The sequence below is a fragment of the Gracilinanus agilis genome, chromosome 2 (assembly GCF_016433145.1).
Source record: "Gracilinanus agilis isolate LMUSP501 chromosome 2, AgileGrace, whole genome shotgun sequence".
In the NCBI taxonomy this organism is placed as follows: Eukaryota; Metazoa; Chordata; class Mammalia; order Didelphimorphia; family Didelphidae; genus Gracilinanus; species Gracilinanus agilis.
In genome coordinates, this window is record NC_058131.1 from 314,552,134 (window position 1) to 314,579,566 (window position 27,433).

The 27,433-nt window shown below is 37.7% G+C and overlaps 1 protein-coding gene across 5 annotated transcripts in view; it reads right to left on the reverse strand.

Moving 5' to 3' along the window:
* Positions 1 to 27,433, reverse strand: part of RALGPS1 (Ral GEF with PH domain and SH3 binding motif 1) — a 549,948-nt gene that overhangs the window by 78,116 nt on the left and 444,399 nt on the right. For all 5 annotated transcript variants that reach the window (XM_044664221.1, XM_044664222.1, XM_044664220.1 and 2 more), the window contains exon 10: positions 25,604 to 25,671. In XM_044664221.1, the coding sequence (XP_044520156.1) occupies positions 25,604 to 25,671 (68 nt within the window). The remainder of the gene's footprint in view (positions 1 to 25,603; positions 25,672 to 27,433) is intronic.

Consider the following 27,433-nt stretch of genomic DNA (forward strand, 5'->3'; position numbering starts at 1 on the left):
GTATAGATGGAAATGAGAGGAATAATCAGAGAAAATATTCTAGAGAGAGATGACACAATTTGACAATTGATTAGATGTGGTGATTGAGGCATTCTCAACTATTTTAATGCTCATACTGATGTCCTTTCTATTACCTCGGAAACCATCAACTCCAATAAATTTCTTTGCCATTCTATTTTAGCCATCCAATGGCATGTTTGCCTTAGGTATCATCATCACTTCAAATGACTCTCCACTTAGGGTTTTGAATTTTAAAATTCTTCTTTCCAAACACAACCTCAGTTCTCATGGATTTCATTGTGGATCATACATCATTCACTGAAAGATAGAGCAGCTGCTTCATCCTTTAAAGGTCCAGCTCCCTCCTCTTTGAGATTGAGAAGAATCTCCCATCTCTTATGTATCACTAACTATTTAGTTGGTTCTTCTCTTTCTCCTCTGTGCTTTCTTTGCATCCTCTTATCTTCTGACACAGTTCCCAATTTCCCATCTGCCTTGTTATAGTTTTTTTCTTCCTCCATTTAAGGAATACTTCATTCTCTCCAAGAACCTGGAGAGTAGAGAGGCATTCTTCAAGTTTCTTTATCTTTTCTTCAAAGAAGGGAACCAGTCAGAATTTTGAACATTGACAACTACTTTACTATGGTAGATAAACCAATGCCATATAATCTCTCTAGATCACACTAAAATTCTCCATGCCTGCCACAGTATCTGAAAACAAGACAATCAATTCTCATTCTTGCTAGTATCACCTGGACCAAATTCTTGTCCTTCCTTATTCTCTCAGTGTTATTTAACCTGTTCTCAATCTTCATCATGTTATCTAATCTTTGAATCATTTCCTATTTCCTTGTTCCATTATCCCTACTTTGCTTTCTCTTGTCTTCCTACCCAGCAAGGACTCAATGAGAAGATGTTTAAAAAAAATCCCTATCCTTCTATGCTAGAATCAATACTAAGCAGAAGAGTTGTAAGGGTTATGCAACTGGGGTTAAGTGACTTGCCCAATGACAGGAAGTATCTGAATTCAGATTTGAACCCACAACCTACCATCTCTAGGTATGGCTCTCTATACACAGAGTCACTTAGTTGCCCTTAGACATTTAATTAATGTGCTTTCCACTACTCTGGAAGCCCTTAAACCCATGACTTTTCATAATGCTTGTCCTGCTAATCTTCAACTTTGGATAAACCCCACCATATGTTTTCTTTGCTTCTGCTCCTAAATCACTGAACATTACTGGAGAATATTGTGAAATAAAGCTGATTTCATCCAATACAAATGCATGTTGCTTAACTTCATCTGGGTCCGAAATACTGCCTTACCACAATTGCTTTATTTGTCTCTTCAATTTAAGAGGCATCATTTGGTTGTGAATAGAAAGAGCCTCAGAGTCTTGAAGTACTGAGTTCAAGCCCTGCCTCTGATTAATTGACTATGTTACCCCAGGCCAATCACTTAATTTCTCAGAGTTCCAAGTAGTTCTGTAAGTTGAACAACAGGTGTTTAGCTGCTTTGAGAGAAGGAGCTTTCCTCATCAGTTCCTATACCAGTGAAATCATAGGACAACAAGAAAATTTGATTCACTCATATTATTAACAGTGCTTGTTCCAGACATTCTCTCTTCAATTCCCCAACCTTTCTACTCTAAACCAAGGTCCCCAGGTTCTTAACAGATGTCCTCACTCCCTCCTAATGGTGCCTACTTCTCAGGAGGATTGTTGGGATAATCAAATGAGATATATGGAAAACACTTAGCATAGTTCCTTGCACACAATGGAAACTTGTCAATTTCCTTCCCTCCCTTCCTTCCTCCCTCCCTCCCTTCTTTCCTTCTTTCCTTCTTTCCTTCTTTCCTTCCTTCCTTCCTTCCTTCCTTCCTTCCTTCCTTCCTTCCTTCCTTCCTTCCTAAGACTTGGGGATGATAGAAACAAGGAAGCATTGAGATTATAGGTGAAAAGGCTCTTATAGGCTGTTTAATCTAATTCATACACTAGGCCATGATATTCAAGGTTAACTCCCTCAATTGCTCCTATCTACTCCCTCCCAACATCTCAAAATTCCTCTGTGCCTTCACTTGTTAGAGTCTGTAGCCGTTCCTGAGTAAATATCCAAAATCCACAGGGACTGAGCCCAAATCTCTGTCAGGATTCTGTCACCTCTATTATAAACATATCCTAAAAAGAAGGGAATGACTCATAGTGTGTATGCCATTGAGGACACAGCTTTTACTAGTTTTGTGATGCTGATTCATTACAGCTAAGTTCCCTCAGTATTACTCATGCCTAAAGCTTCAGATAACTTGACAACACAGTTTATCACACAAACTCCCCAAGGAAATGCTCCTAGGATGAGAGAAACACCTATTAACATAAAAAGGCAGTCAAGAACTCTTGACTCCATTCTCTGTTTTGTTTCAACAAAGGAGCTATCAATCCTCTCTCCTATAAAGGTTTTGCTCTATTGTTTCCCAGAGAAAGTTCTTGAGAGTGCAAGGGAATTCTTTAATGTTATTTACAACTATTACTGTTTTCCCCATCTCTACACACCACCTGCACTGCCTTCATTGTTGTGCTAACAGTGTTCCTAGTGACTCAAAAATAAGTGACACTAATGTTAGTATAATGTAAACAGCATGTTAAGGCTGGTATTGTAAAGACATCAATCAACCAGCAATCCAAAGAACATTAACAAGAGGTTCTGAAATGTACCTCTTAATTCTAGTTCAATAAATAGGCCTGGGACTTCATATAGGAAATCTTCCAATGGGGTTAAGGTGAGGATCAATGAAGCTTTCACTGCAGAATAGTCAGAATTTGTTCACTTGAGTATACACTGTCAGATAAGTGGGAAGATCATTAGATTTAGGATGTAATGACCAGGATTTCAGTCCTGCTTCCAAGAGAGCTGAACTAGATGATTTCTAAGGCCCCTTCATCAATTCAGTTTAACAAACACTTTATTAAGCAACAAGTTTATTACATGTCAGGTACTGTGCTAGGTGGTGGGGACACAAAGACAAAACTAAAAGGATCCTTTCTGTCTCATAGTTTATTTTACTGGTAGAGACATTTCTATAGACAAGTAAACACAAAATGAATATAACATAATGCTGCTGATGGGTAAGAACTAAGAAATAAAGTATTAGAAGACATCTGTTGTAGGAAGTAGCAATTGATTTAAACACTGAAGGAAAATAGGAATTCTAAAGAGAGGACATCAAGAGGGAGAGCATTCCATGGATGGGAGATAGCTAGTCTTTTCTAAGACATCAAAGTAGGAGATAGAATATGCAATGGCCTGGTTTGGTTGTCTCTCTGTAAAGATAGGTGGGAGTCAGGCTGTAAAGGGTTTGAAAGGCCAAACAGAGGAGTTTGCATTGATCCATAGAAGTGATAGAGGACATAGAACCTTCTTAATTAGGGCAACGACATGCCCTAATTAAGAAATAATATAAGAAATGAACTTTAGGATTAACAGCATGGTAGCTGTGGAGGATGGATTGGAGAGGAGAGAGAGAATGGATGAAGGGAGTATGATTGAGTGATTATAGGAAAAATCTAGGTGGGAGATTATTCCCTTGTTCAGGCTCTCATAGCCTCCCACCTCAACTATTTTACCCCGGTTCTTTTCTAATCCAGTCCCCATCCCTGCTGCTGTCATTGCTTCTTTATCTTCTCTCCTGATCTATAGAGACCATGACATGAATGAGTTTTGGAATTCTTATCTAAGAGCTGAGTTGTTTTGATTGTTAAGACCTCACTTTAACCAGCCAGTCTCAGACCCAACTATGTCTGTTCTTTTACATGGGCCATTTTTCTGACCTGCTACTTTTCCCTGCTCCCTCTCCATTTCAGTAAGAATCACACTAAATGACCTAGGAGGTTACTTCTAACTTAAAAATTCTCCCCTTTCACCCTCACATATCAGAAATCAGTGGTAAACTGCTGTCATTGCTACCTCATTAATATATCTTCACTCAATCCTCTCTGTCTTCCACTCCCTGCCCCCAGGTCAGAAGGGACCTAAACATTTCTTGTGTACCTATACTGTTTATAGATTCCTGCCAGAGGAGTCTTCTTAATATAGAGTTTTAGAAATGCTCCTCCTACCATTGATTTCACATTACTTTCCAAATAACTCCACTTACAAATATCTTTCACACTCCTTTGATTGAACAAAGTTATCCATGATTTGGATGAAACCTACCTTTCTAATCTTTCCCCCCAGTACTCTCATTCATGTGTCTGGCTGACTATTCCTTGAGTATACCCCACAATGTTCAATATTGCTTTTTTTGTCTTCAGGTCTCAGTTCTACTCGGGTCAAATTTCTACATATACTTCAAGGCCCAATTAAAGTTCCTGCTATTGATGAAGCCTTCCTTGATCTTTTCAACTCCAAATTATATTTTTTCCTCTGCTTTCACAAAGTACTTCCCATCTTTCTCAAATTCTATTCCGTATTATAAGAATCTGTGTAGATGCCGCGCCTTTCCTATTAGGAAATTGTATGTCAGTAAGCACTATGCTTTCCTTTTATTTATCTCTCCAAACCCAGAGATTAGGGTCTTAAGGTCATATCATGGACACTCAATAAATATTCATTGAATGAATGAACAAGATTATGAACAAGACTAATAAATGTGGGATATATGCCTATGTTTGCCATGTAACTTTTTTTATCAGTGACTTAGATTAAGACATAGATGATATGTTCATCAAATTTATAGATGACACTAAGCTAGGAGGAACAACTAAAACATTGGACAGGAGTCAGGATTCAAAATAAACAAAAAGGACTCCAATAGGAATAATAACAATAATAGGTTCCATTATATTATTAAAGCTTTAAGTTTTACAAGGTGAGATATATGATGCTGGTATTCTTGTCATCTTAAAAATGAGAAAACTGAGACCCAAATATAGGAGATGTGACTTATGCAGGATCCCACATTTCATAAGTATCAGAGCCAGGATTTGAACATAGGTTTTTATAACTCCAGGGCCAACGCTCTTTAAATTACAGCTGCTGCATTTTCATTAAACAAGAAATGCCCAAGTGTAGGATGAGTTGATAATTCTGTGAAAGGCTATTAATGTGAAAAGGATCTAGGGATTTTAAATGACCACAATCTCCATATAACTCAATTATGTGATGCTGTTGCTAAAGAAACTGAAGGTCAAAGTCCTGAGGCAGGGATCTAGCTATAATTGGGAGTGTCAGTATAGTGAACATAGAAAGCTTGTAAAGTGTAAATCACAGGAGATAAGACAAAGGTTGTCTACCACTATGGCATAGAGGCTGGCCACGTGTCCAAATTAACCAGAGAGAAAACAGGCAGGAAAATAGAATCATAGCAGAGGTGGGAAAGGAGGCGATATAGTCAGGACTACCAAGGAGCTGTGTAATGCAGGTACTTTTGGATGACTCTGATCTAATGATGCCAGATCTCTGCTTTGGGTGCTGGGGCAGATGCAAAGTTTAGGTAAGATTCACTCTTTTCTCTCATAAGATGATAGAAACACATATTATATATAAGACCAAAGAAACGTATTTGAGGTTCCACAAATGCCTTACTCTGATGTCTTGTCATAGCATAGAGATGGCCCTGGGTTCTGAAATGCTATGCTAATATAGCATGATTTTTAGCAAATTCTAGATGCTTGGAAAAGCTTTAAGAATAGTACTAGTGTCAAATTGTATTTTGTATCATAGGTAGCTATGTATATGCTATGACTTTCCTATTAGGAAATAGCATGTCAATAAACCCTGCACTTTACTTTTATCTATTTCCAGCACCTAGATTAGGACCTTAAATATGGATACTCAATAAATATTCATCAAATGAATAGTTATGAACAAGATGAATAAATGTGGGACCTATTATTTGAGAAGCTGTTGTCTGAGAATCAGTCTAGTTGAATATAGGGGAGCATTTCATAATTTCTTTGGTTGCCCACTAGACAATGGATTCTTTGGCCATGGCAAATCATGGAAAAAAAGAAAATGCAAAATGGAACACAGTTGGAAGTCTGCCAAATCACTCCACCCTGGCTTATATGAAATAGTTGTAGAGTAGCACAAAATGGAGAGTGTGGGCACTAAGAATTAGGGTTTTAGATGATCTATAAACTCCAACCATTGGTATTATTTATGTGAGATCTCCATCTTATGACCAAAGAGTTGATCTATCACTGAAGGAACTGAAACACAACAAAATATTCTTGTAACAGAACACAAAAGGAAGTTACAGATAAATAGAAGGATGGCTTTTGGGTTCTTAGAAAGGTTCAGGAGTTGATTTTTATCATGTGCTCAAAGGAAGTAAAAGAAATAATTTTAGGAAATGCTTTTGATAGTAGTTAATATTCTTCCTGTGGAGAAGAGGGGGAAATGTGGCATAGAAAATAATATAATTTGATGGATTCATAAATAACTTGATGGCCAGACTAAAAAACTGGTTCAAAGTCAATATGGCCAGGAGATTCCAGTAGTGTATTTCAGAGATTTGTGCCTGACATTGTACTGTCCAGTATTTTTATATATGACTTGAATAAAGAAATAAATGATATAGTCATCAAATTTGAAGATAATACAAAGCTTGGATTGATAGTTAACATACTGAAGTTGGGATCCAAAAAGACTCTGACAGGCTAGAGAAGATTATTAACCTGGAGTTCATGAACTTCTTTTTTAATTTTGATGACTGTATTTCAATATGATTGGTTTCCTCTGTAATTCTATGTCTATAATTTTATCCTTTGAAACATTACTTTAATCAGTTAGCCAAAGGTTTCAGCTTTCCTAAGGGATTCATGACAAAAATGCTTAAGAACTCCTTAAGAAGATTCAGCAATGGGCTAAATCTAAAAAGATGAAATTCAATAGGATAAATATAGTCTTATGCTTGTATACCAAGATGTCAGCTTCACCATTGTAAGATGGGGGAGGCCTAGCTAGCTAGCACTTCTTTTTCTTTCTTTTTTTTTTTTAACTGGGGTATTAGTGTACTGCAAGCCTAATATGAATCAACCTTGTGATTGTGTATTCCAAAAAGGTAAAGCTCTCTTGGGTTGCATGAATATTCTTAGAATGAGAGGTGAGAGGCCCACTGTTTTTTGCTCTCTTCAGTCCCTTTCTAGGTTATTATGTTGAATGAGATCTTGATATCATGGTTTAAGAAAGATGTTGATAAACTGGAGTATGTCTGGAGGTGCAGCCAGGATGGAAGAAGTTATTGACTATGATATCTGATGATCATTTGAAAGAAGGCACATTTATCCTGGGTAAGAGAAGACTTAGGCAGAACATTGTAGTTGTTTTCAAGTATTTAAAATACTGTCAAGAAGAGAAAGGATTCTATTTATCTTGAATGGTCCCAAAGAGCAGAATCAGAAGCAATGAGTAGAAGCTGAGATGAGGCAACTACAAACTTGATGTAGTAACTTCCTATAGTTAGAGCTGTATAAAAGTGGAATGAACTGAGGTCTGGGTGATCAGTTGTCATGAATTTGATAATAGAAATTCCTTTTGTACCTAGAATGGATTAGATGCCTACCGAGATTTCTTCCAAATCTCAAGTCTTGTGATCCTGTAATACTTGGCCTTCTTCCCTTGCAGTGTTTGTGATAAGCATAAGCATGAAAAAGATCACTATGGAGATAACTGTAGCTTATGTGCCAATATCTGTTGCAGAAATGTATGAGACAGAGAAATTCTGTGAAGAATTTGACAGTGTGCTGCAAAGCAGGTCAACACACACAAGATATGGGCGATATGGATGAAAACAAAGTGCTATATAAGGTTAATCAAAGATAACATCATTTCTAAAAAGGATATGTAATGCAGCATTTATGCAAGATCTCTTGCATTTGCAAAATTACCCTAGGCAATCCTGGCAGTTAGGAGAATGGAACTTTGGCCCAGCAAGTGCCAGTCCCAAGACCTGACTGTTGGAGCTGGAACTATAAATACCCCTGCAGAACCAACCTGGGGGTTCTGATTTCCTTGATCTCACCCAGACACCCAGACACCCCTGGATTTCCTTTGGGGACCCCGAAGTTGAGGGAGGAGGATCATGGGTAGGAAATTAGGTTAGGTCAGCCTAGGTACAGGGACACCCCTAAACCAAATCATCAACCTCATCTGTCTAGCTCAGGGGTCGGCAATGTATGGCTCTTGAGCCATATCTGGCTCTTTTGAGGACCAGATATGGCTCTTTCTGCAGGAGCCATAAAGTCAAATTTTTTTTTTCAGGCACTGTTACAGGAGCGTGCACTGTTATAGGAGGGCATACTGTGAGCACTGTACAGCTCTCACAAAATTACATTTTTAAAAATGTGGCGTTTATGGCTCTCACGGCCAAAAAGGTTGCCAACTCCTGGTCTAGCTGGTGGATTACCTAATATCAGGGCAATGGAAATTATCCCTGGCTGAGGGGCTGGTTCCCTCAGTCTGATCTTACCTTCTAGGTCCATTGCCAACACTGGCCAGTCACCTTTAGTAACAGCTTCTCCAGACCCTAAACCCTCTTTCCTCAGTTTTCCCTCCTGTGTTTAAATAAACCCTTAGCCTGATGCTGTGAGCTTCAATAGTTATTTATAACATCATCCAGGGCTAAGGGGCAGAGGAGAGGGAAGATAGCAACCACCTGATTCCAGAGGAAGTATTGGCCAGGCATCTATTTTATTCAGGAAGTGTGTCTGCTTCATTTCCTGTTGGTTATTGCCTTCACTCCAGCAGGGAGGGGCTCCTCACTCTCCACCTTAAAGGAGCCTATAGACAGCAGGGAGGCTAACTGGGCATCACAGCTCAGGCATTCACATCCCTGGCTGTCTTGAATCATCAGTTGCAGTAGTTGTAGGCTCCCTAGCCCATGTGACTCACTGGTACCACCAGCTTCCTGTTATCAGCCACATTACCCCCTTATTACAGTTTGGCAAGCAAAGCTAGGTCAACTACCTACAAAGATACTGAAAATGGGCTTTGCTAGGATGCTGTTTATAGTTTCTAGTTTCTCCGTGCTTCTCTGGTCTTTTATGCAGGGAGCACTTGATTTTTGGTTTCACAAAGTGCCTCAGTTCATTCACCATATACTACAACTGTATGACTATTACAAATGGTATGCCATAACACTGGCAGAATTTATATGTTTTATACCTAAGGTTATGGCTCTGGTTTTTGTGATTGTGCAATCCTTAATAGTCCTGAAGAGAGTCCTTTCACATCTTTGGCTGCTTTTTGGCTCTACCTTTAATGCAAAACCTGACTCTGTCTCCCTAGAAATGGTGGAAAACATGAAGCTACTATTCCAAGTCCTCAAACAAATCAGAGAAGGGAAAGAATTAGACGAACATACAATCCTCCAATTGGAGATTGTAGAAACCATATATTTAGGGGTTACCAACTCAAGCAAAAAACCACAGGCTACTAAGGACACCCAGACACCGGCTACAGAACCAAGCACTGAGACCACAGTATCTGTACTCCCTATTGTTGACAGAACCTACATCCTACAACCTGGGGAGCGTATTGTCCATGTCAAATCTTATAAGGCCTTTACCCCTAATGATTTAGAAGTGCTCAGGAGGTGTTTCCCCAAGTTCTTCCTCTTGCCTTTCAAGAGCATAAAAGAAATGAAGTGTGTCTTCACACTCTTTAACCCCAGTTTCGATGACGTGGAGTTTCTTTTGGGGGAGTTTTATTCACCCTCTGAAAAAGAGAAATTTAATCCTGCATTACAGATAGATTAAGAGAAATTGGATTGTATGTTTAAAGATGGAAGACAGACATGACCAACAAGATGGAGGACCAGGAATTTTCCCCAGTCCTCACCTACTCTCAAAGCTTCCCCCTCCAAAAGAATTATGTGCAAGAGATAAAGGAATTGTAGCTGTCTCCATAGGCCCAGAAACTAAGAAATCCTAAAAAGTAACAGTCAGATGAACTAATAGCATGAAAGGCTCATCTTTAATTCTAAACATATTCAATAGCTCCTCTTCTACCAGTTCCTACTCTCTTGCAGGGCAACACAATCACACCTGAGATTATGGGATAATAAGATTGACTGGTGCTCTTGGATCCCCTCAGCAATTTCTTGCTTATTTCTGCCTGGCCATCCTAACCCTTGCTCTTACTTTATTATCGAGGAGTCATCCTAAAGTCCTTACTAACTCACCCCTGCATAGACAAGCTTTTGCCAAGGCCTGTTAATTTTACCTTTGCAACATTTCTCAAATATGTTCCCTACTTTCCTCTGACACCATTGCCACTCTGGTGGAGGCCCTCATCACCTCATGTCTGGATTATTGGTGGGTCACTATGCCTCCGATCTCTCCCCACTTCAGTCCATCTTTCCATCTCATTCAATCATGTCACCCACTTACTCAATAAACTATAGTGGTTTCTTCTTGCCTCTAGGAGCAATTACAAACTGCTATTTGGCATTCAAAACCTTTCATATCCTATTCCCCTCCAATCTTTTCAGTCTTCTTAAATATTACTCCCCAACACATACCCTTGAATGCACTGATAATGGTCTTTTGACTGTTCCATGAACAAGACATTCCATTTCTAAGCTCTGGACATTTTTTTTTGGCCTGTCCCCTCACACAAGAAATGTTCTCACTCTTTTGCTTCACCTACTGATCTTCCTTCTCTTTAAATCTTAAATAAAATCCCATCTTTTATGGACCTTTGCTTTCCTTCTGTTAAATATTTACTTTTTTTATACAGTATGGGGCTTGCTTTGTATATGTTTATTTTTATGTTGTCTCCCCAATTAGATTGTAAGTTCCTTGAAAGCAAGAACTATCTTGCTTCTTTTTGTATCTCCAGCATTTAGCACAGTGCCTAGCATAAGCAGATGCTTAATGTTTAATGACTAAATCAATGGCAACAAGCAGAAGATCTCAATTCTGACACCCTCCTCCCCCCACCCAGCAGAGGAAAGAGGGGGTATAGAAAAGTAGAAGAGAGTTCTGCCTAAGGTGGTAGCATGCTACTATACTAGCGTTCAGCCAGATAACTAAAGTACAGAAGGAATGGGGGCAAGAAACCAACAATGTGTGGGCTAGCATGAGATCTGAAGGAAATGAAACTGGCATCCAGCTAAAGTCATGTTGATGTGGAATCTAGAAGCCCCTAAACTTGTAGCCTAGAAAGATTTAATGAACCCCATTTTACTTAGCTTAAAGGTGACAGCCTCAGGCTTAATCCCATCACATAAGAGCTCCTTCCTAAGGAAAGGCCAAGCCCAGTGACTCTTCTTGTCTTCAGAAGTGTATCCTAGTATATCACACCCTTCAAGGATCAAACTCAGGACCTTCAGCTTATGAGATTTATACACTGCCTACTGCATTAAAGTCACTCAGCTTGGGCTTGGCCTTTCCTCAGAGAGGAACTCTCATGTGATGGGGTCAAGCCTGAGGCTGCCACCTTTAAGCTAAGTAAACTGGGGTTCATTAAATCTTGCTAGGCTCGGGGGCTTCTAGATTCCACACCGATAGTCATTTTCATTCCCAGAAGTCACTTGAAACAGCAACTGAGACTGCTGAAAAGTGAATTTCCTAATGTTAGAGGGAGAGGAGATAGTTTTGAGGTCTGATCCTCAGGGGATCCAAAATTAAAGGGCAAAAATCAGAAAGTGAATGATAAGAAAATATAATGAAAAAAGATCAAAATAACCAAAGATCTCAGAAAGAATAAAATTCCATTAAAAATTTTTAGCAGAAGCTGATAAATCAACAGGGAAGATATTGAAACAAAAAGGAAGATAACTGACATGTAAATTAATTCAAACATATTTAAATAAATATTGCAAGAAAAAGGAATTTGAATCGCTTCTTGATGAGGCAGAAAACACTATAAATTTGCAAGAGAGCATGGAAGAAGAAATTAAGAAGAAGGTTTAAGAGATAAAAGTGGGAGGGACCTCAGAATTCACTTACCTCTCTCTCTTCATTTTAAATACAAAGAAATTAAGGCTCAAAGAGGATAAATAACTTATTCATGGTCACACAGATAGTAAATGGCATAGTGAGAATTTGAGCCCATGTCAGTCAGTGAACAATTATTAAAGGCCTACTATGTGCCAACCCTTGTGCGAGGCAATGGGAATAAGGGAATAAAAATAAAAGGAAAAGGCAGTTCCTGATCTCAATTTGCTTATAATCTAATGGATTACATATGTAAAGCAATATAAAAATGGAAGCTGGAAGGGGAATGGGGAGGTACTAGCAGGGGTATAATGGCAGTGAAGCCGAATGGGAGATGAAGCTTTGGCTGACCTGGATTGCCTCCTTAAACTAAGGTTCTGAGAGGAGCTCTTCAATCACTGTCCTCTTCATTCAGATGGAGGGGCCAGAGGGGCAGGCTATACTGATGAAGTGTGAGTTCCAGGGTTGAAGTGATTTTGCAAGATGACAAAGTTTCTGGAGCATGATGGCCCGGAGACCAGAAGCATACAACTGGGTAGGAAATAAAGAGATGGCTGTCCTGGTTGCCCTTCTTAAGTGGAAGTTTGGAGAGAAGCTCTCCCTTTCCTCTAACACTAGATCCAGTATTAATTCCTTTCATTGCATCATAATGCTTGAAGTTATGAGTTAAGTCTCACTCTTAGCTCAGCACAGCTTGAAAAACATGGATGATGACAGCAAAGATCAGTGCAGACAGTCAAAACTTGAATCAGGAACCAAGAAGATCAATTGGAACACTAAAGCCTAAATTTAACAAGTAGACTGATGTACCATGTTCCATAGAGAAAAAAACTTAAACAAAGAAGAATAATGAGGATTATTCAACTCAATTCTTAATAAATGAGTGTTGAATGATAGGTGGATGGGTGGGGATGGAAAACTGAAGAGTTATCTATGTGACTGAATCTAAGAGATATGTAGTAACTCCCTCCCATAAAATCTTACTACAAAGGTTCTACCATAGTGAGTGATCTTGTCCCTGAATCCTCACAGGTCTTTTCATTACAATTTAAGCTCTGGCAGGTAGAAAGCTAGAAAAAAAAAAAAAAAAACTTTTGAGTACAGGCCCAGGAGCAAACTATACATTTGTTGTTTGAAGATGGCACTGAGGGGATGTCTGTAAAGTAGAGTGGAAAAGGCACTGGATTCGGAGTCAGAGGACCTGAGTTCCAAAGCCAATTCTGTTGCTACATCTGGTCCTCAATTTCAACCTTTGGAAAATGAAGAGGTTAGACTAGAAAACCTCTAAGGTTTCTTCCAGCTCTAAATCTATGACTCTGTGAATAAGTTTATCAGGAGGTGATGAATTTTTAGGTCACAGTAACTCTTTTGAATTATCAGAGCATTTGAACTGATTTTTTCCATTAAAAGTATTTTTGGGCCATTTTATTCTATTTAGAAGAAAATGCATAACAGTCTTGAATTATGAATTATTCATTTTTGAATAATGAGCTGTTTTTAGTGTTACTAATTGCTTTATTAAATTGAGCTAGGTATATTCTATTAATTGATTATAAATAAAAACAAGATGATACCTTGCCAAATTCTTTTTATGAGGCAAATATAGTAAGTTTTAAAAAAATTTGACAAGAACAATAATAAAAAAAGAAAATTAAAGACTAATTTAGTTTTTGAATATGGAGCAGAAATCTTAAATAAAATAATGGAAAATAAATGACAGTCATGGATCAAAGGGATTTGATTTTTTATTTATAATATTGGTTTATCCAGAGAAAATAAGGATTTAATCAAAAGAAAATGACTGATGTAATTCATCATATTCACAGGAAAATAGTACAATATCACTTGGTGATATCAATACCTGCTAACAAATTTTATAATAATTAATTTTAGCAAATTGTAACCTGAAGTCAGGAACTGGATCATTTTTCATTTTTATAACACCAAAGCTGTAGCATGTACATTATATTGTATAAGGCCTTAAATGTTTGTTGAATTGAATTAGAGTCACATTCACAAAGAACCCTGTGATGTAAGTGTTAGTATAAGTATGATTATCTTCATTTTAGAGATGAAGAAACTTAGATCCATGGAAGGTATAATTGGCTTACTCAAGTATATGAAGTTAGTTTTCCTGAACCCAATTATATTGCTCTTGTCATTTTTTTAATAGCATAACTAGTCTATATGTATTTGCTTCCTGCTAGGAATTGGAGTGCTATAAGAATAGGATTTAGAGAACAAAGAATGTTATAGCTGGGAGAAACCTCAGGACCTTGAATGTTCTAAGATGGAATGTTGGAGCTAGAAGCCCATTAGAGATCATATCTGACTTTCTCTTTCAAATAAGAAAAAAGTTAATTAGATAGGGAGATAAAGCATTTATTAAAGATTTACTATATTTCAGGTACCAAGTTATATGTTGGGAAAACAAATACAGCTATCCCTTCCACATCATGATTTTTCTGAGCATGGTTTCAATATATGGAATTAAATCCATAGTGGAGATGACAATTAAATTTGAGATGAGATGAATTAAATTAAATATATGGAACAGAAATTTTAGGGGAGTTTTATGGAAGGCCCCAAAACACAGAAAGGCCAATAGATGACACAGAAAAAGTTTAGGAACTCAGAAATGCATAAATGTGTATATAGTACTGTGTAATATCAACATATCTTATCTTTTAATACAATTAATATTCAAATTTATTTTTTTAAGTAAAAAGTTAAAGTTTGCAAAAACAATGTGAAAGCTGGCAGATGACACATAAAGGCTAGAAATATAGATATATCTTTAAAAGTTTGGTAACTCATAAATGCATAAAATGTATATATGGTTATGTTATTTTTAAAAATGTCTTTTGATATATGTGCAGTATGTTCAAAATTGTTTCACTTTTTAAAACTTTAATATATATATATATATTTTCATAGTTTTAAATTTTTTCAGTACTTTTAACTTAACATTGACCCACATAGAGTCGATGACTAAATACTTAACTCAAATTTTACAATAAGGTATTATAAACACCCCATGAAAGAAAAAAAAAAAGTTAGACTTCTCTGATATGAAGGGAGGACCAAAAATTTTACATGGATTTTTGGGCAGGGGGAAAGAGGGGACACCACCCCCACCCCCTGAGATGAGGAAACGATATCTATATAAGTACATAAGGCAGTTCTTACCCTCAGGAAGCTTACCTTCTAATGGAGAAAACACAACATTTAAAGAGGAGGGGTACACTGGGAGGCATGACATCTGAGGGCTAGTAAGTAGTGTGGAGGCTCATTTATCAGAGCCCAAGGAACCAGGATTGGAGGAATCCAGTTACTGGGGTAGGTGTAACTCTAGGAGGTGTTAAATGACTAACCTGATAACACAGCACAGACTTGAATTAATGTTTAATTCACAATTCCCAACTTCCCAGGAATGCTCTTTCTATCATGCCATACTGTTTCTTTATTCTGGGACCAAATTAGACAAAGAAGTAATTATCTGGACCATTAGGAATAAGATTGTCCTTAAATCATAGGATAGAATGGTTGAAATGAAAGGAAAAAGAACTAAAAGCATTTTACTTGGGGTATGTTCACTGTGTCACACTCAGGCCCTGAAGCATCTTTGGAATGGTTTTCAAAAGCATATCCTGCCCTTAATGGCTCAGATCAATACTCAATATGTGTATAAAAACTGACTCCCATAAATTTAGGAATTTCAACATAATGACCTTTAATACATTTTTTTATACAAAGGAAGAGAAAAATTATATAATTTCTTTTTCTTTTTAAGTCAGAAGACCTGAGAATGAACCCCAATACTTAAAAGTTATGTGACCTTGGACCTTCACTTTTCTGGATCTCAGTTTTCTAATCTTCCAGACTATTCTACTTTGGGGTAGATCTAATAGTTAGGAAGCCTAAATTCGCTCTTATATCCTTCCTAAATTGTGGCACCCAGAATTGAATACAATACTTCAGAAATTGCCTGACTGGAGCAAAGTACAATATAGAAGATCTTTCACCTTTGTCCCTCTCTTAATGCAGACCACGATCAATTGGCTTTTGGGTACCATATTACATTGCTAATTCATATGGGAGTTTTCAATCCCCTAAAAACCCAAGATTTTTTTCATACAAACTATTGTTTAATCATGCTTTCCCCATCTTTTACTTATTTAGAAAACTTTCTGGACCCAAGTTGTCCTTATTAAATTTCATTTTATTAGATACAATGTAATGCAATTGCCTGTCAAGAATTTTTTTTATCTGTCATCCATTATGTTAACTCTACCCCTCCCCATTCCCAAGCTTTGTCCCCATTAATGGATTTGATAAGCTCCAAGTTCACATCCCTGGGGCACTCCACTGAAAATTTCCTGACAAGTAGAAATTGAACCATTAACATTCTTTGAATATAGCCATTCATCCAATTATGAATTCATTTAATTGTATTATTGTTAGAGCCCATATCTCTCCATTTTTCCACAAGAATAGGCAATTAAAAAAAAAACAAGCTTTTCCTAAAATATATGTGAATGATATCTTTACCAGAATGATAGTTTACCAAACCCACTAATTTAGTAATCTTGGTGGGAAAAAAAGTAATAAATTCAATCTGACAAGATTTACTCTTGATAACATCATGATATATCCCTTGAAACCCATTTTTCTGGAAAATCACTAAAAATTTCTTTGGTGATCTGCTCTGGAATTTCCCCGGTTATAACAACTAAGATCATTAGCCTATAACCTCATAGCTTCCTCTTTCTTGTTTTAAAAAGTGAGATATTTGCCCTTCTCCAGTCCTATGACAACTTGCTCCATTCTCAAAGATCTTTTGTATAAGACAGAATATAAGTGCATCAGAAACCATATTTACAAGTTCTTTCACTGGTGCATGCAGAGTAGGGGGCTTGAATTCATCAAGGACAACTAGGAGATCTCTTAATATGTTTTATTATCAACTCATATTTTATGTTCTTTTATTCCAGTTCAAATGCCATTCTCCTTTATTAGAGAAAAGAGAAGCAAAATCATAAGTAAGTAGGTTCAGTTTTCTTTGTTGTCAGTACCACTGTCCCATCCACCCTAAGTGTGATATCATTTCTTCTCTGATCCTCCTCTTTCTCCCTGTACAGTTTTTATTTTTTAAAGATAGTCAAGGTGGAGTGCAAGGGCTATTTATGGCCCAATTGATCAGTGTGGGAGCTTAATCCTGCTCTGGTTAGATAACCTAGTAGCTCCCTAACTATACTGATGATGAACTTTGTGTTGACATCCAATCTGCATTGCCCATTGTAATTTAGAACTCCTTATTTCAAAATATTTGCCTGTTTAAGGTAGTTGTAGTTAGTAACTGGGATTACAGGTATTGAGTCACAATGCCTGGATTTAAATTTACTTTAAAAAACAACTTTTTTTGTTGTTGTCATTAGCTTTCCTTATTGACCTCACCTCATTCTGATTTTAGGCTGTGAGTTTTGAAATAGTTCAGGAGCAGGTAGGTGGTGTAGTGTTTAGAGCACTAGGACTGAAGTCAGGAGGACCTCAGTTCAGATCCAGCCTCTGACATTTTCTAGTTGTGTGATCCTGGGCAAATCACTTAATCTATTTGTCTCAGTTTCTTCATCTATAAAATGGGGATAATAACAGCACTCACCTTGCAGGGATCAATTGAGATAACAATTATAAAGAACTTAGTACAGTGCCTGATATGTACTAAGTGCTAAATAAATGTTAGTTATTATTATTATTAAAATATAATTTTTATTTGGAGCTCCACTGATATAGAGAAGGGAACCTAGTTTCCAGGAAAACACTCAAGGTAATATAGTGTGTAAATAGAATTAGCTCATCCTCATTCATTGTTAGACTCTAGCCATCAGAAATAATGTCACCCCACCCAACTTAGAATTAAGTGGGGAGGGGAGGCCTGTTACCCACATGTGATAGTAAGTAACAAATCAAAAGCAAGGGACTGCCCTTTGGGCAGTCCAAAACAGTGTTGAGGTTGCCATTTGTCCACTTGAAATTGAAGGTGGATGCAGGAAGTGACGAAAGATTCTATCTTTTAAATATGATGGTAACTTCCTGTGCAGGCAGTTGGCACGTTGAACTTGGTGTAGAAGGATATCTGGTGGGACCTCAGATGGCTTCCCTTTGAATTGTCATGTGGGTAAGTTAGGCTGACTCTGTCTCTTCCCTTGGCGTTTCTGGAGGCTCTACCCTCAAGGAGGCCTCTCTTGCCTCTCTAATTGTAAAAGGCCTTGTGGGGAGGCAGCTGGGTAGCTCAGTGGAGTGAGAGTCAGGCCTAGAGATGGGAGGTCCTAGGTTCAAACCCAGCCTCAGCCACTTCCCAGCTGTGTGACCCTGGGCAGGTCACTTGACCCCCATTGCCCACCCTTACCACTCTTCCACCTATGAGAAAATACACCGAAGTACAAGGGTTAAAAAAAAAATATTAAAAAAAAAAAAAAAAAGGCCTTGTGGCTAGAAGCCTTGTTTAATTAACCTCTGTGCCCCTCTCCTGGGGCCTCTAAATTCTTACCTGGTCCGGGCCTCTGGTCTGGGCCAGAGTTTCTCTCTCTCAATTTCCCTACCTTCAACTTTCCTAATTGTAAATAAATCACCATAAAGTCATCCTGATTTGGGTCTATTTTATTTTGAAATTGAGTTGATCCATTTCTGGTGACCATACCTTAAATATCTAGTTTTCCCCCTTACAATAGTTAAATAATTTTTTTCACCTGTAATAAACTACCTTAAACCTGGTCCTGACTTGGGTCTAATTTAATTATGGAATCAACCTGAATTGTTGATTCCTGGCGGCCACAATTTAAATATATATCTATAAAATACCTAAATTCTCCCTCTTACACCACTAAGGGAGGTGGGGATGACATCATCTCTATGCCTAGGGTAAGTAGAGTTTGACTATGAATGGGCTAGAGCTAATTCTATTTACACACACCCCACAGGAAATATAGACAAGATAGAAAGGATTCAGTAACCCACAAACAATTTTACCTCACAGAAAATATAGAAGTTATATAAAATACAATAACCCCAAAACAATTCTTTTTCCTTGCTAATTTTAGACTTTCTTTGGGATGGGCATGAATTTGGGGTGGACAGGAAGTCTCCTGAAAATCTGGTGAGTCCTGCTTTCAACCAGAGATAGACTTCCTCAGAAAGAAAACTGTCATGGGGTTGCTAGAGATAACCTCTTTCCCATCAGACCTACACTGTCCAAATAAGTCATGGAGGCAAGAAAAGGAAAAGTCAGACCTTTTGCTTCTCTAAATCATGGCTCTAGTCCTCACGGCTTCTAGTCTTCCAGCTGTGGAGTCCTATGTGAAATCCTATAGCCAGAGATTCAGAGCTGTAAGTATCCCAGGGCAATGGATCTAGAGACATGATGGCTAACCTATGGCAGTCTGCCAAAGATGGCATGTGGTCTCTAAAAGGTTTGCCATCACTGATCTAGAGCTATAAAGGAACTGAGAAGTTATCTATTCCACCTTCCTCATTTTACAGATGAGGAAAGTGAGGTACGGGAAAGTTTTATAATTTGACCAAGGTCACACAGGTAGCAAATGTCCTTTTCTCTGCAAAAAATTGCCCTTACTCAGACTCTGCCTCTTCCCTCACTAGAAGGCCATGACCCAGGATCCATTCTCTTTCTAAGTGGTGTGTCCTGCCTGAGAACTCTTTTTTTCCTTCAGAAGAGGGGATACCTTCTTTTGTGTCATAGATTGCATATAGACTCCTTAGAATAATGTTTTAAAATGTATAAAATAAAATACACAGGACTATAGAGAAAATTAATTACACTGAAATACAGTTATTTAGAAAAAAAGTTCATGCCCCCCAGGCTAAGAATTCTTATCTAGATCTTAAAATAATTGAACTTGGGGTTTTTAAAGATGAAAGCCCCAAGACCAACATTAACCATGTATTCCTGTTTCTCTCTCTAGAAGATTCGCTACCTCAATTTGGAAATTTCCTCTTGGGTAACTTTGTTGAAAGCACCTATAGCTCCCATGTGCCTTGGCCTGGAGCCAGCTATTAGTGACTCTGAGAGGTGGGTTGGGTGCATACCAGTTTTTCTCTCTCATTTATCTTATTTGAGAACCCAGATCCTCTCTTAGGTCTGCTGTTCTTTGGTCTTTCAAAAAGGGAATATAAAATGGGGGAAAAGTTCTGGTTTTGTTAATTTACCCCCCTCCTTTTTTAAATCAGTGAGCCAAAAGAGGTAGTGCTGACCCACAGCAGTTCTAATTAACCTGTCTTTCTCTCCACCTATTCTGTATGTATCTTGCATAAGCTTAATTATTTATGTGTTGTCTTCCCCATTGGAATGTGAATCACTTGAGAACAGGGACTAGGGAGGGGAAAGAAACAAACACTAATAAAGCACTTGTTATATGTAAGGAATGGTGCTGAGCACTTTATAAATATTACCTTACTTGATCCTCACAACAACCCGGCAAGGAAAGGGCTATTACTATCCCCATTTTACAGTTGAGGAAATTGAGGTGAAATGACTTGCCCAGGTTCTCACACCTAAGTAAATGTCAAGTGATGGATTTGATCTCACATCTTCCTGACTCCATGTCCAGTGTTTTGTCCACCATAGATACCACCTCGCTGCCTATTTCTTCTGCCTTTGCCTGGCACAAAGTGCTTAATAAAGGTTTGTGGATTGACTGACTGACAACTGATCTACAATAGTGGTTTTAAACTCAAGTATACAGAGGCCACTGACCTGCACACAAAGGTTATATACTACTGACTCAGTTTTAAAATGTGAGGTTTATCCATGTTTTACTGTATTTTGATTTATTTTGTTAAATATTTCCCAGTTACATTTTAATCTTGCTTGAGCCCACACTCAGGAATGTTGTTGCATATAGCCTGCCATGTGTTTGATTCCTCTCATGTACAATAGCCCAAGAAAATCAAATACATTTTTATCCAACTGGAAAAATGCAAGGAAAAGTCCTAAACTAAGGTTTATCACCCCTGTAATTTCATTTTACTAACTACTACTGAACTCTCCTGATAAAACCTCTGTAAACAAGCTAATAAAAACATCTGGCCAAAGGAATTCAGGCTAATCAGCCTAATTTAGCTTGAAGGCCAAATTTTCCTAGTCCTCTCTAGAAGTATGATGCATTCCCAGCTCTTCACAGGCTGCTTATCATGATGGCAGTATTAAGTTCCATCCAAAAAAGGAAATGATTCTTTGGGAAATCATCCAAGACGTGTCCTCTGAGGCTATGGAGGGTCTCCCCCAAAATGGAATCTTGTGTTCTCTACATCTTTCAGCCAATTTTGTGATGGCAAAGATGTGGTTTACTGTGGAATGCTGTTTGCAAAAATATACTTATTTCTTTCAAATGAAATGTGCACTCTGCAAATGTAAATTATTTCTGTAAAATTTTAATTTAGATGGGAAAGTAGATATATGGTTAGGTAGTTACTAATGTTCTCTCAGTCACCCTTTCCTCCTATAATAATAAGATTTAAGACTTTTCTACATTTTTAGTATATTCCTCTTCTTCAGAAAGTTTGAGATTTGAGCCTTTAATTTTTCAAAACACCTCAAAAGTCCTTTCACCTCCAGCATTGTCTTCTTTTGTACATACTTGGCCTAATTCTAATAAGTTTTCCTAACTTTTTATCCTTTGATATCATTTTGGTTTTCTCAGAAAAAACTTCTAGGACTGGGGTGTTAAGAGTCCAAATAGGGTGGCTCCTCTATCCTTGATGGTGTAAAGAATGTTATAAAAATCCTTGCAGATCATTTCCATCTTTTGTCTTTTTTCCTTCCAGTTTCTTCCTTAAATGCCCTCCTACCCTCACTTAGTTATGTCTTTTGCCAAACTTTCTTTAAACTGTTTTTTCCTACCTCTGATTCTTAATGTTTTATAAGGTGAAACTCCTCATAATCTTCCACTGTCCTTCACTTTAGGATTTTACTAGTGAGTTTATATTAAACTAGTGTTGCCCTTGGATGACATCTCTCTCCTTGGCAAAAAGATCCAATGTTTGCTACATAAAGTAGTTTTTAGGCTTTTTTGGTCTTCTTATTCTGGCAATTGACATATCAATTAAGCTTCCCTAAAGAATGTTAAAATTCTTTCTTGTTTTCCTTCCTCAATTCATTTCTTATATTTTTATATCAATAACTTGCGTAGATAGTTCAGATCATTGCTAACTACACATAATAATATCTTTTTCATTTTTATTTTTTATTCTAATTTTGTATTAATTTTAATCTTTGCTTTAGCAAGTTAGTGATCAGATCATTGATTCAGCCATGAACCCTACATTCAAATTAAGAGGCATATATTAAGTGCTTTCTATGTTCCAGGCTGTGTTCTAGTCACTGAAGAAACAAGGAGGAAATTAAAAAGTCTCATCTTAAAGGAGCTTACATTCTGACAAATTGCATGAGTAATGAGTCATTTCCTTTGCTTAAATATAACCCAATTTATTGTTTGTTATTTGGTGCTTGCCACTTCTAGTATCTCTTAATTCTTTTCTTGAAGAAAACTATCTTGATATAAAAGCCTGAAGCTTCACTGGAGTCCACAAGTAATTGACTTCTCTTATTCCTTACTTGCAAACTGTATTTCCCAACAAATTATTTTGCTGCCTTCACCTATTCTCAGTTTTCCATTGAAGTCGCTAGGTATCAAAACATATGTTGCCCTAATTTGGAAGGTTTAAAGTTCTCTGTAGAATCTCTTATCTCTTCATTCCATGAAACAGATTTTGGAGCATATTCTATGACCACTTGAAGGATGCTCTTTTCCCAAATATTTATCCTGGACATTCCAAGGAATAGAAGTGAACAACTGGAAGAACACAGGATGATTTGCTTCTGAGAAACTGAAATGTTATTTTTAAAAAAAGTTGTAATAAAGATTTTTAATCAAAGTAGAAAGATTAATCTAGGGATATGCACTTTAGTACTGGGACTTCCTGAAATATACTTTTGATGACTCTCTCAACCTTTTCCCTGAAGGAAAATCCCATATTTTAAAATACAAATACATTTCTGGTACTACGTTTAAAAAAAGGTTTACTTACAAATACTTATGCTTGCCAGTTGTGGAAGCCTAGTATTGAGAGAACTGAAATTAAGACTCATCCAAAGGGGAATGGAAAGACATCTTAAGAGGGCAGTACCATAATATAATACAAGGAATTATGCAGGAGAAGTGGAATAAAGAATATCATCAGAGAAAAATATCTGAACTAAATTTGAATGGGACAGTCAAATAGCAGAAATATGGTTTAATTGATGGGTAGCTTGTGTGCTCCGCTGGTATCTTCACTCTGTTGTTAGAACTCAAGGAAGACAGCATGTTGGATGGCATCCCAGTGGCAAACTTTTGGGAAACTATGAAAGTTGCACAGGATAGGTATCATGAATGGGTTGCTATCCGCATCACTGAAGAGAATACTGACAGTTGTGAAATCACAGGTCCATGTGAGTACTGAAATGTTAGTATTACCTCTTGCAGGGGGGCTCTTCTATGCAGAATCTCTTCCTATTTTTATTTAAGGCCTAACATGAGAGACTAATTTATTTCCTTAGTTAGGTTTCTAATTTAATGTGTTGACTCAGATGTCCACCACTCCCTCCCTCTTATTGGACTCCCATGTTTTTCAGATATTCTTATTGGGAAAAGTTGCTCAGCTGTCCCAGTCTCAGCATTTTCTCTCAGAAGAGACTTAGCTTTCCCCAGAAGTAGCCTTTTGGTACTCTCTATTACTGTCTCCTAACCTCTTAGGCTTTCTAGTTTCCGTCAAAGCTCAGTTTCTACTGTCTCCATCTGAATTCACCTTGTATTGGCTTTGAATCTACTTAAATGTGTACAATTTGTCTCCACTGAGAGAATGCAAGCTCCCTGAGGGCAGAGACTGTTTCAGGTTTTTATTTGTGCTTCTCCACACCTACCATAGTGCCCACTACCTAGAAGGTACTCACTGCAAGGATAAGAATTTAAGAACACCTCAAAGGACCATGCAAATTTTTGTATCGTTAGATGGATATGATTCTTCTGGTATTTAAAATCTGCTTGCCTGATCTAATATGCTTTTGTTATGCTTTTGTTAACTCCAACAGTCCCTAGCTCCTTTAAGGTTATGACATATGACTACTGATGTGTGCCAAAGCTTTGTTGCTGTTTCTCCATCTGCCACCCAGGCTTATTTTTTCTTCTTCAATGCAGTGTCAGTGAATTTTCTAGGATACTGGAAAGAACACTGGACTTATTCGAGTTAAAGAAAAAAGACCCAAGTTTATTCTTTCATCTACTACCAACCAGTTGTGAACATGTGTAGCTATTGGCAAATCACTCAAACTTTTTGAGCCTCAATTTTCTTCTGTAAAGCAGAGAAATAATACTTGCACAAGTTACCTCGAGTGGTTGTTGGAAAGAACGTAAGCACTTTTTGAACTATAAAGTACTATGTAAAAATAGACTACCAATGATATTAGTGGTAGAGAGGTTGAGCAGCAAAGTGGATAGAGGTCTGGTCTAAGAGTCAGGAAGAGTAGGGTTCAAGTCTTGCCTCTGCCACGTACCAGCCATAGGACCAGAGGCAAGTCATCTAAACTATTGGTGGCCTATCCAGATCCCTAAGGCTACAATTTACAAATGAGTTCATGATCTGCCCTGGTGTAGGGAGTTTCCATGCTTAGAGTTCACTTCAGTGAGGAAAATACAAGTCCAGAAACCCTCTCACTCCAATTCTGCCTAAAATATTTTTATGAATATTTTTCAAAGCTATGTATTTATGGGTGCCATATTATTCCTTCCATGCTTTTGGCTTCAATTTTTAGCTTTGAAATATAGTGCCCTTCTCTTCTAATTCTTAGTCTGAAATCGACACTTATTTTCTTTGTTTGAAATCATGGACTTCTCTTGACTCATGTCCCCAATTCCTGTTCTTGTTTATCAACTTTAGATGGTTCCTATCTGAAGAAAATCTGGGCTCATGGCCAAATGACAGCTGAACTAGTGAGGATGTCATTCCCAATAGAATGACTACATTTTCACAAAATGATTTCTTAAAACATGTTGAAATCAACACATAGTTCACTTCCAGCAAAAGTAGCAGTTTGTACCTTCTTTGAAATTTCTTATAGATATTTGAATTTTAAAGGAGGACACATTTGCCCATGGACCTCTACTTGGTACAAATCGAGGCCAGTGCCTAACTGAAAATCTTTTAGGCAATGTGAGGGAGATATCCATGGGCTCAGGGACCCCTATGGCAAATGTGAAAGTTCAGTCAACTGGTAAACTCTGGGTTAGAAAAGCTTTCTGATCTTCAAACTCCCTTTCTTCTACCTGTCCCTGACCTCAGAAATGCTTTAAATTGGATTTCTACAGACCTTCCCTCTGCTCCCCTTGTATAACCAGTCCTGTTCTGTATTTCTCTTCTCCAGGGTGCTGGACAAGGACAGTCTGGATGATTCCATTTTTCAGGTACCAAGGACACTTTGATCTTGTGTTCAGGCTATTTGGTTGGTTCTTTATTCAGCTATTCATTGATCATGGCTGTGTTATCTACTAAGGAAGTTAGGCCACCTCAGATCTTTTCACAACTTATAACAATCAGAGCAACTTTAAGATACCTGCAAGGTCCTCCTTTGAAGATACCAGTCGGGGAGAACAGCTTCCTGGTTCAATTCTCAGAGACAATCTGAAAAACAGGATTTTTGCTGGATCAGTGTGGGCTCTATTAAGTCCAGAAAAGAACTGGAAGCAAAATTCAAAGCTGAAAGCATTTTTATATCAAAGGTCTTAAAGCTGGGAAAGGTTCTGGAGGTCATGTAATTCAAGAGAATCTATTTCTACAACATCATTGACAAAGAGTAATTCCATTTCCCCTTGAATGCCTCCAATGATGGAAAACTCATTACTTATGTCTCTGCTCACTCCAAATTGAGACAGCTCTAGATATAGTTCACTCCTCTGTTCATAAAGAAACAAGTAAGAGTGGGCAAATGAATGTGCTGCTACACAGGAAATCTAGTCAGCTTTCAATAAGGATCTTACTATTTTCCCTCTTTCTAAGTTTTATTCCTTTTGAACAAACATTACTAAAGTCATTTACTGAAATCTGCTCATCAGCTGGTTGACCACACTGTAAGGAATTTTTGGCCATAACCACCTTTATAGTAATGGAGATGCCAGGATATGTATCAGTGGAGGCAAAACTACAGATAAGATTGCAGGTTCTTGAAGAATTGGGATACTAAAGCTGGGCATCCCCAGAGCCCTTTCAAGCAGATTTATGAACCTTCTGGAGGAACAGAGAAATGAAATGAAACGTCAGAGAATTTCTGAAACAGAGAAATGAAACTATATATCCACCCACATATAAGTAAACATATATATATACATATACATATACATATACACACATAATATACACCCATAACTAAGTCAATGATTGTGCCTCATTGTGTCTTTGCTCAATAACTCCAGGGGCTCTTTGGACAAACTATAAACTCATTTGCATGGCACTGAAGACCTTCTAAACTTCTCTGTTATAGCTGCGCTCTTTGTGGTGGCAAAAAAGTTGGAAAATGAGGAGATGTCCATTGATTGGGGAATGGCTGAACAAATTGTGGTATCTGATGGTGATGGATTTTTGTGCTGAAAGGAATCATGAACTGGAGGAATTCCATGTGAACTAGAAAGACCTCCAGGAATTGATGCAGAGTGAAAAGAACAGATCCAGGAGAACATTGTACACAGAGACTGATACATTATGGCACAATCAGACAGGACTTCTCTACTAGCAGCAATGCAAAGACTAAGGACAATCCAGAGGAACTTAGGAGAAAGAAAACTATCCACATCTAGAGAAAGAAGTGTGGGAAAAGAAACGCAGAAGAAAACGTCTGATCGATCACGTAGTTTGATATGGATATGATTAGGGCTTTGGCATTAAAAGACCACTCTGCTGCAGATATGAATAACATGGAAATAGGTTTTGAACAATGATACATGTATAATCCAGCAGAACTGCTTGTCAGTTCTAGGAGGGGGAAGCGAAGAGGGTGGGGAATCATGAATCATATAACTATGGAAAAATATTCTAAATTAAAAAAATTTTAAAAATAAACTTTTCTGTTTGCTGTTGCTGTCAAAAGCATCATCATCTTCCCAATCACCCAGACTCAGAACCTCAGTGCCATCCCAGACTCTAAACTCTCACCCCACCTACCCAATCCATTGTCACAACTTGGCCTTTGTACTCTCAGAATCTTATACATCCTCTTCTCTCCATTCACATAGCCATCACTCTCATATTATTCCTGGTCACTTCTCTCCTGAACTTCCTGTAATAGCCTCCTGATGGGTCTCCTCACCTTGAATCTCTCTCTACCCCAACACCAGCCCTACTCAGCTACCAAAGTGATTATTTTAATGTACAGATAGGTCTGTTCAGCCAT